Source organism: Chelmon rostratus, chromosome 10 (genome assembly GCF_017976325.1).
Source record: "Chelmon rostratus isolate fCheRos1 chromosome 10, fCheRos1.pri, whole genome shotgun sequence".
Classification (NCBI taxonomy): Eukaryota; Metazoa; Chordata; class Actinopteri; order Chaetodontiformes; family Chaetodontidae; genus Chelmon; species Chelmon rostratus.
The window spans coordinates 17,944,685-17,957,590 of record NC_055667.1 but is presented as its reverse complement, the minus strand read 5'-3'; the positions used below and the strand labels follow the sequence as shown (position 1 = coordinate 17,957,590).

The 12,906-nt window shown below is 44.9% G+C and overlaps 1 protein-coding gene across 1 annotated transcript in view; it reads right to left on the bottom strand.

Annotated features, from left to right (window-relative positions):
- LOC121612519 (metabotropic glutamate receptor 7-like) overlaps positions 1-9,231 on the bottom strand; it is a 63,450-nt gene extending 54,219 nt beyond the window's left edge. The window contains exons 1-2 of the mRNA XM_041945447.1: positions 9,211-9,231; positions 6,877-7,257 (exon numbers count right to left, since the gene is read on the bottom strand). Of these exons, the coding sequence (XP_041801381.1) occupies positions 6,877-7,257; positions 9,211-9,225 (396 nt within the window). The 5' untranslated portion in view covers positions 9,226-9,231. The remainder of the gene's footprint in view (positions 1-6,876; positions 7,258-9,210) is intronic.
- Positions 9,232-12,906: the final 3,675 nt, after the last annotated feature.

Sequence of the window (12,906 nt, the reverse complement as noted above, 5' to 3'; positions counted from 1 at the left end):
ATGCCTCCTTTTGACGCAGCAGACTCTCACAGTCAGACTACGAGCAGCCTTTTAACAAACTCACTCAACTCATACACAAGGATTGGAGAAACTGTGAGAAGCAGAGTTTGCCTGAGAAAACCAGATCATATTAAAAAGGCAGATTTCCTATTGATCTATATAGACATTTTGTGCTCCTATGAGGTTTTCTACAGCGAAAGCAGACATGTATGTTACTTAGTCACATAGCACAGAAGTCTACTATGGCTGAGGGACTTTGTAATTCAGACTCTGTCCAGAATGTTGCATGGATCACAGATCACTGTGTTGAAACAAACTACAATGAGCCCTGTGAAAATGCCTTTCAGCTCACACGACAGCACAACGACGGGGGCATTTTTTCCTTTTGGAGGGATGAGTGAGAGGCCGACCAGCAGCCAGCAGAGACCTCCTCATGCTTCTCCACTCATCCCCGTAAGAGGATCGGACGTAATGGGGTTTCCTCTTCTCTGGCTCCTTCTGCTCGCCAGATAAACTGCAGAAAACTTCCAACAAAGTCTAAGAGTGCTATTCTTGTCACATTTTACAGTCATGCCGACAATAACTTTTGAAGGAACGCTGGTGTGACCTCAATGTGAGCACAGCTAAGCTTTTAAGCAGGTGCCCTCTTCCCTCGTCTGACGCACTGGGAGAAAATGGGCCTGACTGGGAGCGTCGGGCTGCTGCAATCGTCAAGCAAAGATGACGGCAGCGGGGATGACACCTCATTTAGGATACTGAATCAATATTTACCAGCTGTAAGTGGACTTATCACACGCAAACTAAAATGCCTGAGAGCAAATGAACAACGGAATAAGAATGCAGTCGCTGTGTTTTCACGCATTTAGTCACATAGCACGCTATCACGTAGCTGAATAATAAAGTGCACCATCCCCCCAGGCCTGTGGGAATAACCAAGACATGGCATGCGTGGTTTCACATCCTCTTCCCGTGGCAGGCTGCTGACCCAATGACCTCATGTTAGCAGCAACGACAACTTGTCTAACACCAGGATATTTTATTCATTTTATTAATATTGCATTAGTTGCACACACTGTGTTGTGTTTGTGTGTACTGTATGCACCTGCTCCACTGACAGCACTCTCTTCACAACACCGCTTCTCACAAAAAGACCAAAAGAATGGAAATTTGAAAAAGGTTCTCGGGCAACGTTTCTCTGTGTGGGTATTTAATCACCGCCTTCGCAGGTCTGAATTTTTCCTGGAGTATGGCTCATGCTCTGCAAACGGTAAACATCCCCATTTAAATGCAAAAATAATGGCTGTGTTATTTTCTGCATTTCATCCTATGCCCTCATCAAAATCCATGCACCTTATCGCTCAATCCTGGCGCTCAGACTCAAGACCGCTGGCGCCGTTCTGTGCAACCAGATAACTTCAGTGCACACATCAATCTGCATCCCAAGTCCACATAGCATGTTCATAGCAAAATTTGCTCACCATAATTTCAGTGACACAGGTGAATTCACTTCTTGCCATGAATTGATCTTGCCTTGTTCACTTTTTGAAGGGTTCAATCGGAATGAACGCTCACCTGCGAAATAGCGGGACTCCCCGGTGTCAGCCAATTTGAAAGAGCAGGTGGGATTGACCTCTCCCTAAGTGAGTATTGATTGTTTCTATCCTTCTTTGGATAGCTGCATGCTTAAAACACAGGAGCAGCTGCAGAAGGTTCACGCTGTGTAACCGGCTATTAGCACAAGGACAGTAAAAAAAAGACAAGTATAAAGTAAATGACAGAAAAGTGTATATTTCTCAGCGTGTGGAATGCTATTCTTGGCCTGTTAGCCATGCTAACGCTTATAGCTTATGCTTGTAACCCTGCCCACATTATTTCCCGTCCCACCTGCTTTTTGCCACAGCGTGTGACTAAACTTCACCTTGCCAGTTCTGGCCTGACCGCGCCATAAGTCAGCGTCAGATTAAATGGCTGGAATGAAAAGCAGCAGGGCTCCCAGTCTCAAGGACCACAAGTGAGAACAGATAACGTATTCAGTACATCCACGGCAGAATAATAAAAGAACACCATTCATTTTTAAAGTTCCTCAATCCTCTCAACTTCCTTTTATTTTATCATCATTTATGTTTTAGTTTCTTTTTCCTTACTATTCTGGAAGCAGTACAACACTTTGGAAGTATTGCTGTAAAAAAAAGCTTTTGATGCAATACAGCAGTTGTGTATGTTGGAGCAGCCACTTCTAACTTTTTATATTTGTAGATGTGCAATGCAAAAGGCAGAAAGTTTGATGAACAAGATCAATTGTACTACAAAACCAGCACAAATAAATGATGACTCATAAACCCTTTGAAGACTGCCAGGCATTTTTTGGTATTTGTGGAAAGAGTCTTATTAGACCATAAAATAGAAGAAGATAAATGTGTTGACCGAGTTTCGTTGTTTGTTTTGAAAACATTTGTTCAGTTTGTGTTCTGCATGAAAATTTTCTGACAAAAATAATATTCCCAAAGACATGGCACCATTCCAGCCACAAGCTGTCTCCTTCAGGGACTGGGGCGCTGTATTCCTTATGTAATGTTGATGTGATGTTCACATTGGTACCACGTAATCATCCCTGCTGACTGAATAACTGAGCACATTGTCCTTATTCACAGATGATGTGTGACACGTCGTCACAGATCATCAACATATACAGGTGTGCTCACTTCAATCTGAGGAAGACCAGCTATCATCGAAATGACGTCACGTCCAAGTAGAATGAAAGGAAAGATGGGAATGATTGGCAGTGTAAGAATATTTTTTCATTGTGTGCGCAGATTATGGTTAGCCAGCAACTGCAAAAAAAAAAATAAATAAATACAAAATGATAAAATGGTGACATCTGTTCCATTTGGGAATAGGTGCAAAATCAGACAGACTCATATTCAGTAAAGCTCCACTGTGAATATTTCCAAAGTAGGGCGGAGATCTGATCATTCGGGTTACTAACATTCAGTGAAGTTTTCAATTTCCATCTTACGAGGTGAATCCCACTGAGCCGCTCTGGAAATTGAAAATTTGGAAATATCAAACTTATCTTTCTCTTTTCTCGTATCCTGTATGTTACACAGTCGAAAGCCTTTCTTGTTAAACCTTTTCAACTAATTGTAAACACAAGCATCATAATAGTCCATTTCACTGCTGTATGCAATAATATGTATATAAAAACAAACGCAACTCTATTATTTATAGTCAGTTTTGGCTCTTGCATCAGTTTAGTTATGTGTTAACTACTGTAAGATGCTGAAGCTTAGCTTGGAGGGGAGCATCACATTAGTTGAGGAAGTGGAATTACTTTCTTTGTTAGCCGTGTTTCAGATACTCGTTAGAAGTTCAAATATACTGAGTGGGGCCTCTGTGTCACACGCTGAATAAAAGCCAATTAGCGAGCGATGGAGAGAAAATGCAAGAGCCGAAAGCGATGGCGTGGATCATGAAACATCCACGAGACAGTTGTGTTTTCCTTCCTTTAAGAATGGTAATGGTGCTCTTGCATGCACGCGTGTGTGTGCGTGTGCATCTATTCATATGTTGCACACTTGACATACCAGCCGTGTCTCCTATGATCGGGCTGAATGCAGCAGCAGGGATGTGACTAATTGACCTGCTCTGCTGCATGCATCAATGTACAAATGGCAACTGTGTTTAGAAAAACAGACGTAATTGACCCCTGCCAGCTTGTGTCACTTTGAGAACTTGTTAAGTAACACACACACACCCACACCCACACAGCCCTCATATTCCTTTGGTGTCTGTCTTAACCACTGTCAGCGGAATAGATCACACCGCAAGGCTTCAATCTCCTTCAAATCAATCACAACGATGATTCCGTGAAAAAAAAGAGAGATAAAAAGCCGACTGGAGCCTGTCAGGGCTATGAGAGCAGAGGACGTCAATGCCTCACTTAGACAGCTAGTCTGAAGGGGCCGCTTCTCCAGACAGGAGGACAAGACGGAGTTCACCTGCAAGTTTTGCCCTGTTTTTCTTTTCTTTTTTTTTTTTTGTCGTCGGGAAAAGAGATACGACAGAGAACACGGAGCTGCACTCCTTGATGTAAATGTCATCTGGAGAAAAATCAATTTCATGATTCATTCAAGAGGCCAGGACTTACAAATGGACAAAGTTGTCCCGTCTTTTCAACTATGGTGTCGTCCTCCTTGAAAATGACAGGCCGCTCGCGTGCAGACACCACGTCATCACACCTCCTGGTAACAATTCAAAACTTTGGCTAATTGATTTTTTTCCCCCCTCTCCTGTGGCATTGTTGCTTCTCATTTCCAACACAGCATGAAAGGCAGTGAAATAAAAACATCTTAGCAGCAAATCGGCCTCACCATGGCAACAGTATTGATCAACCCTCCTGAGTCCTCAGAAAAATCTATCCCTCATGTCAATTTCCTTGCATTAACAGTTCAGCAGCTACTCATGTCCTGAAAAGACAGCCGTGATATCTAGCGCCGTGGCAATAAAATCTACAATCACTGTTTAGCTTCCCCTGATTAATCATTTATCGCAGGGGTGAGACGCAAAATGACCTGATGATACTCGCTGAGAACAAAGCAAGAAGTAGGACAGCTCAGGGAGAGGTCATCGGCCGCGGGCCGAAGTGTAAAGATTTCACTTCAGAGTACATTAAACTGCTTAGTTACGGAGCATATCCACTAATCAAATGTAATTCAAATCGACTAAGACAAGAAATTGAACGCACCGTCTTTCGCTTTGATTTAAAGGGGGGGAAAAAAATCTGCATTGCGTCTTTAATTACATCTCAACAGGTATTCTCTCAAGGTTTAGATGCTTTTGACTGGAATCGTTTAATTCTTGATGGATTGCAGTTGAAAATAATCTCAGAAACTTGATGCCACACACTAATCAAATGCTGTAAAACTAATGAGGGTAAATGTGCTGGGAGCTCTCACTTCTGGCATGTATTGATTATGCAGTGTCATGTGGCCTCGCATTTAATTTATCATCATTTATTATGAGCACTATCATCACCACTGGTAGGAAAAAGAAGTGTTCTGAAGGGCAAACAGGTTCAGACAAGGGCTGAATGTATTTGCAGATTTGACCGTGGTGATTAAATCCACCTTTTGGGGGGGTTGAGAAGATATGCAGAGTGACGGACGGAGCTGCATGACAACTGCTGTCAATCCACGCTTTCCTCAAGCTCAATTACAACATCACACATGGACTACACCTACACTCCCACTGCTTTACACTTACAAGACATGCTGGTGCACCTGGTGTGAGGAGGAAAGAAGGGAAGGAAATTAAGAAATGATCTCACTCACTTTAAACCCCCTAATTTTCTACAAAAGCCTGTGTGGTGATGTTACACAGCTTGCATGAAAAAAAAAAAAAAAAAAGTTGTCTCACAACCCTCGCATTCTGCAACAAATGAGGGTTTTGAGGATGCTTCAAAGTGTAACTGGAGGGTTTTTACCAACTTGGAAAACATAAAAATGTAACTTGTTAATGCAGCCGACGAAGAGTGAATCGGAACCAAAGCCGAGGTTGCGGTGGGGACCATCAGTCTAATTGTCCAGCCAGTGGAGCCATAAAATCCCACAGGATGACTGCTGTGTAAAAAAGGAGAGTGTTGCGTGTGTGTGTGTGTGTGTGTGTGTGTGTGTGTGTGTGTGTGTGTCGTGTGTGAAAACAAATGGAGGAGGAGGGGGGCTAAAAGCATGGTAACCAATTTGATGCAGTTAAACAGCTACTTACAGCCAGGCCCATAGTTCGTCTAATTGAACTGAAACAAAATGACGAGACTGTGAGTTACAGTCTGCGAACCACGAATCATTAGCAGCAGGAGCAGCGCTGCAGCTCTGATGAGCCTCCCCAGCTTTCACACCACCGCCTGCACATTTGCAAACGCGTGCACATGCTATTCCAAGTAATTAGATATTTTGCTATGGAGATGTGATTTCAATAATTAATCTGCTGTATTGGTGCCCTGCTGTGTTTCTCATTCCACTGCAGCACCAGCTGTGGGTCAACACTATCCGTTGCCTCCCAGCCAACAGGAATAGAGATGTGTTCCCCCATAAGCCTGAGCTAACTCATTTTGAAATTAGCGGCGCAAATTCATTGCATTTACTCGCAGCCATCGAGCTCAATTAGGGTGCAAAGAGTTTGGAACAAGCTCATTTCGAAGAGCCCCCCCCCCCCCCCGCAGACAAGAGCAAGCCAACTCAACCATGCATCCAGGCTTTCAGGTTCAAAACAATTCATAAAAACGCCTGCAGCTTTGTGGTGCAAGAGGCTCATATAATCATGTGCAATCACATGAAGCGGGCCTGTTATTCTCAGGAGGGGGCTGTTGAGTTTGGGTGTGATTGTGTCAGGCTGTCAGTTCCCACTCATCCAGACTCTGGAGTGAGACTGGAACAGACGGGAGCTGTTCTTTCAGCACCACCGGGGACAAGCAACAGCACACTCAGCTGTCTCATCCTCACAGGGCAGTGGAGGGCACAACCACCCAAACTCCCTCCACCTTCCTTTTGTTCTCAAGCTTTTAGATGGAGTGTGGATGAAAATTAGCCATATAACACATTGAATTTAATACAGAGAAAAGGCACAAATATATAGAATATGAGCTGAAAAAACAGCAGATTTTTTTTGTTAACAGTGCATTTTTCCCATTGGGATACGGTGTATTTGTTTACTACTAATGGCATCCCTGCTCTCATCTGGTGGGAAGCAATGAGGCGCACCACTTTCACTCTTCCCTAAAAAGCGGAATTTACTACAAACCTGCACAAACTGTAGCTACATCAGTGAAAAAAAGCACTATTTTAAAGCCACAAAAACTATTGCACACGCTCAAAGACTTGCCTGAAAGAGGCGTAGGATGTTGGCAACCATAATCGATACAGAACTCGCCGAGGCTCCGATGACTCCCACCACTTTTTCAGGCTTGACAAACACCGGTGGCTCCCCGTTCGTGCACCTCACGTCGGAGGTGTCCTTCGTGATCAGGGCTTGTACGAATGTTAAAGATTGCTCCAGCGCGTAGGTATCCCTCGAACAAGTGTCCAGCACCCGGGCGCCTAAGGTGATGTTGGGTAGGAGTTGCTCGTCCTGGTTGATCTGGTCCAAAGCGTACATCATGGCCTCAAGCCGCTGGATGCCGTTTTCCTTTTTGAGGTCTCCGCACGGCGTGCCGTCGGCCCCTCTGGCGTGCACCGGGAACAGTCCACCGAGGGTCAGGTGCCCCTCGGTCCGTATTGAATGGGGTGCGTAAGTCTCCTGAGGCAGCGCGAAATCTACCACAGTCCTCATGAGCCAAAACATTCTCCATATAGAGCTCAGCTTCACGCACGGACCGGGACGAGCCATGATCAACTTTTAGGAATTATGGAGTGTGCAATCCGCCGAAGACAGAACCAGAAAGGCAGAGAAGTTTGTTAAAACGAGCCCATTCTTGTCACCAGGGAGGAGATTCAACAAGCTGGGCTGGAGAACCGAGACGCAGTGGATGGCTCGGGCAAACTGCGCCCATCGCTTTGCTGCCAGGAGTGAGCGGTGCAGCTTGTTGAATGGTGAAGCCCCTCACGATGATTCAGGTCCCTCGGAGCGGGAGGCTACATCCATAAGTCAAAAATAATCAGTAAAAGAACACGAGCACCCGCCGCAGATGGAAATGGCCTAATTTTGTCCATTTATACTAAATCCAAAGCGCGAGTAGAAACGCAACGAAGCTGACATGTCTTCACAACCTGAAGCGAGCAATTCTGCCACAGAACACGCAGAGATTTCTTTCAGGAACCAGCTCTCGAAATCAATACTTAGACATTAGCACCGGCAGAAGTGGGTGACATTCTTCTGGCTCGGACCAACTCCACGGGAGCGCATGGATGGCTCGGCTGGTGTCTGTCTCCCAGGGGTGCATATCATCTCCACAGTCTTCGAAAAAAAAAGAAGAAGAAGAAGAAAGAAAGAAAAGAAAAGAAAGAAAGAAAACGACCAGTTCGAGCCGAAATGCGCGTCCACTGAGCAGAGCGCTAAGAAAAACGCAGCTAATTAGAGCCCCGGCTCTTTCTCTGTCTCCGCAACCGGTCGCATTTATACAAAATGAATGAGTCACAGCGAGGGATTCACTGTGTGCGCCGGGCTTGCAGCCCCCTTTTCCATGCTAGACGTCATTCAGCTGGCTGGGGGGGCGGGGGGCGGTGGTGGAGGGGGAGCGTAGCATCACTTCATGGCGAGGTTTTCAGGAAGTTGGCGTTCAGTGTCTTCAGACATCAAGAGATCGAGAAGGTAAACAAGACGAACAAATGCACTTGCAGACTTTAATAGCGCGACAATTGTTCCTCTGAGTGCCTCTCAGCGCGCTGCATCTCAGCATTCATAATCTGTGTCTCTCGACTTCCCCTCCCTCCTTTATCCCCCCCTCTCTCTCTCTCTCTCTCTCACACACACACAAACGCACAAAGTATCTCTTTGCTTTTGATGTTGACTGTGGCAGAAACACGAAACACAGATCTGTGGCATTATGAAAACAGAGCAGAGCTGCAGGTATGGAGGGAGTCGCCCGCCGACTAAAAAGTGCCTTTCCTGAAATAGTTTTGGATCCATTACTGATGCACCTTTAAAACGGAGCAGAGAGAGCGAGGAGGAGGAGGAGGAGGAGGAGGTGGTGGGAGAACAGACACGTTTGGAGGGGTCCAGGCTGGTCTCCCAGGCAACCCTTCTTCAGAAGACACTCCGAATTCATCCTGTACAACCCCCCTATCCACACACACACACGCACGCACGCGCGCGCGCTGGCACGCAGACTGGCACGCAGACTGGTGAGAATTAACCACACCTTTAGGAGCAAGGATCCCTCACATCTTCCTCACAAAACACTATCATCACCAAACTATTTAATCGCACAGATGGCGCTTTTACAAACAAGCAGATTATGATCATTTGCTTCCGTGGGCATGCATTAGCCAGGGACTCACTTGGCAATTTGTGGCATTCATTTAAAAGAAGGTAGTTTGTGTTTGTAATTTAAAATCTCATATTGAATAATAAAATAATAAATAAAGCATTGTTTGGCTCTACTAATGACTGCTGTACTTGTTCAGCTGGTCACAGTGTGAAAAAAGGAGCACTCTGTAGATCCATAATTCATGCATACGGCACCTTCGAAACTGACCACTTCTAAACCAGCCACCACACATCCAGCAATAGCATCCGCTGGGCTGCTGCTGCTGCTGGAACGTTACAGCAGCACCCTGGGAAACAGTGAAACAGGAAACAGTAAATGGATTATGGGATAAATCAGTTAAGTTGCTTGATCTTTGAGTAATAAACAGCCTCTGAGAGTTGCTTTATCGCCAGAATGAATACGAGGCATACAATCCCATTTTATGAACATGTTCGCTCCATTCGGTTCTGTTCAATTAAAAGATTAGAAAAGGCGATGTAGCTCTAATTGAAACATGTCCTATTGACATTACAGGCTTGGATGGACAAATTTCTAATTAATTAAGTTGAACAGAGATTAATTCAAGCCTAATCCTGCCATGTAGTGTATTTATCTCCATTAGCCGCACTGATTGCATGAATATCTTTCAATAGGCGAGTCGTTCGTGTTCAAGTCCGAGCGTGTTAATGTGGATTTGGGTGCACAAACCTCACACTGGGGCCAAAATTCATGAGATGCACCAAAAATACATTGAAGGAAACTGTGTGGGAACTGCTGGGAAGAGACTGCTGAGGAGAGAAATGAGGGATGCGAGAGGGGAGGGAGGCAGATGGCCTCCTCCGCTGTGAGCACACTGAGACAGGCAGGCAGGCCTGGAAAAATGCAGCAGCAGCCCCTGCAAATGACACCCTGAGAGACTGGTGTCGCCACGCAAGATACTAATTCCACTGCTCGGACTCTACAGTGAAAGCCCGACTCCCACTTACACTGTCAACGGAAAGGTTACTTTTGAAAAATGGGGCCCTCACCATGATTTAATTCACTGACTAACCCCAGGAAGAGGGGCTTTTCCCCCAGGGAGGCTGTGTAATTTAGACTGAGATTACACTTCGGCTTGGATCTTCTCTCTTTCTCCTTCCTCTTTCTCACAGACACACAGTCACGTGTACGCAAACTCACACGCTCGGATAAATTCCATTTCATTCCATCATTGGATGAAGTCGAAGGCAACAAGCGAGCAGCAGTGAGAATGTATCCTGGAAGAGGTTTAGGTTCAATATGTAGCTGACCAAACAAACAAATCCAGCCACGGTTTCCATATGCCAGGGGTGCACTACACTTCAATGCATCCCACTAGATAAATTATGGGCTCCGTTGAGAGACCAGAGCTTTTGTTTCAAGCACTCAATAGCACGTCTGCTCGATGCAGTCTTCTTCAAGTCAATTACAAGGCTGGCATATGTGCGCTCCTTTCAAGAACGACGAATCAAAGAACAATAAAAAGTCAACCTTCAGGACAAGAGGCAATAAGGTTTCCTTTTGGGCTGACACTCAGCACAATGGGGTCTGTCTGTCAAATTAATTAACCTGGAGACCTGTTTAATTCCTAGACTCAAATGAAAGGGCCGTCGTATCCACAGGAAAGAAATAACTCCGGAGCAGGCGGTAATTGCATGTCGGGGTGATTTGTTCGAAAGCACGCGGGCCACCAGTCTGTTTGGAGTCGTGCATACTCTGTGAGGGGTGAAGTGTTAATGTTAGATCAATGTAGGGGCAATGTTAGATTAGCAACATGAAGGTCACTGAGCTGCTGGGCCCCCATGCCTCATTTTGTACCATCTGCTTTGGAATAATAAAATCAGGCTAGCCGCGCTTTTCTTCATAACTGTGAGCAGAATCGGTGCCGGTGAGGAGAAAAAAACAACAACCCTGTGTTGTAATTCTACAGGCACGCTGTATGGGAAGACAAATTCTTACCACTTCTGCTGTTTATGCAAAAGACAAAGCAGGTGCACTGCAGCTAGGACGATAGACTCTCCACGCTCTCAATTATGATTGTAATCCATCTGTCATACCTGCTCCCTTCTAATTATGTCTCTGTAAAGATGCTGCTGTGAGCTCGGTACCCGTTCACACTCCGAAATGTGAACGATAGACAGATAATGCACGAGTGACCACTGGAATACATAACTGCAGCAGGCAGCGTTGTGAAAGAGGTTTTTCTCCCCGGGCTATCTTTGAAACTCGTGGGTTATATATGACAATGAGTCTGCTAAGACGGTTACACAGAGATGTGGCCTTTGAGACTAGCAAAAAAAAAAAAAAAAAATTTCGAAAGGAGAAAAAGGAAAGCCAAAAGAATATTAACCCGTGACTGCTGCCGCTGTTTTTCTTTTCTTACAGATGTGACAAGTACCTGCTCCTGATTGGGAGCCTGCCTGGCAGCGATAATGATCAGAGGTATTATATGTGGCAGTAACGGGCCCAAAGGTGCTGAACTTCCACCCACGCAGTCCTGGAATCTTCCAGAGGCCCTATTAGCGGGTGACTGGGCCTTTGTTTTGATGGCTAACCTCATGGTCCACTGGACTAAGGTGATAAGTGGGCGCAGCTGTGTTAGTTAGCCAGGAGGACTTTCACCACAAATTTGATTGTGATAGTAAATGTCTCTCGCCTTGTGTCTGCTAATTAGCCGACCTTCTGAGCAGCTCTGGACCTCTGTGAATTATTATATCACAAGTGTCTTCATGGTACATTGTGATGGAGGTGATTTTATCCACAGCCTTTGTGAATGACTCATAACAATCCCTCTGTTGGTGTGTGTGTGTGTGTGTGTGGGTGGGGAGGGGGTGATGTAAGGTGACGCCGGCCTGAGGACAGAGAGACAGTTACCAATGACCAGAGTACCTACCTAATAGCGTATTAGCACCAATAAATAAATTAGACTTCAAGTGCAAATAATTGTTTTGTTGGTAACATTTACGATAGAAAACAACAATAAGTGAGGAGCAAATCAGGAAGGGAATGATGATTTAAAAACCAGCAAGTTCCTGATAACTGAATCACTGACTATATAAATATAAGACAGTGATGAATTACAGCACTGATTCCAAAGAAGTTGGGATGCTGTGTAAAATAAATAAAACCAGAATGCAACCATTTGCAAACAAACTGAGTTTACCGACAGCGCTTTTAGTGTTCCTGAACCCATGTAGCAACATCTTTACACAATCATGTGTTCACAAAGTGGTGAACCTCGCTCCACCCTCGCTTGTGACCAACTGACCCTTTCAGGATGCTCCTTTCATACCCAATCATGACACTATCACCTGTTACCAATCAACCTTTTTACCTGTGGGATGTTCCAAACAGGTGTTTCTGGAGCGTTCCACAATTTACCCAGTCCCAATTCAAAATAATATATTTACAAATGAGGTCAGACATTAAACACATCGACTTTGTACTGTTTTCAGTTGAGTACACGTGAAAAAGGATTAGCAACTGATCTGTTTTTATTTGTGTTCAGCATCTCAACTTTTTTGGAATCAGGGTTGTACTTTAGAGAAGACTTGGACATTTTGTGAAATACGCATATTGACTTTTTTACTGAGAGTTACAGTAGATGAAAAGGCTGACACCGCTGTCTCACTATATGTACAGCATATATACAGCCAGCAGCCGGTTATCCCAGCTCAGTTTAGCATGAAGATTGGAAACAGGGAGAAACAGCCAGCCTGGCTCTGCCCAAAGATAAGAAAATCCACCTGAACCTCTAAAGCTCACTAACTAACACTTTGCATCTGGTTTGTTTCATCTGTGCAAAAACTAAACTCTGTAAAGACAATCTGTGTTGTCATAGGGGGCTATGATCATTTCTTGGCTGGGTGCAGTAACTTCCTAGAGTCTCGTCGTCACTGTGAGGTTGCCAGGCAATTAGCGCAGGCTCC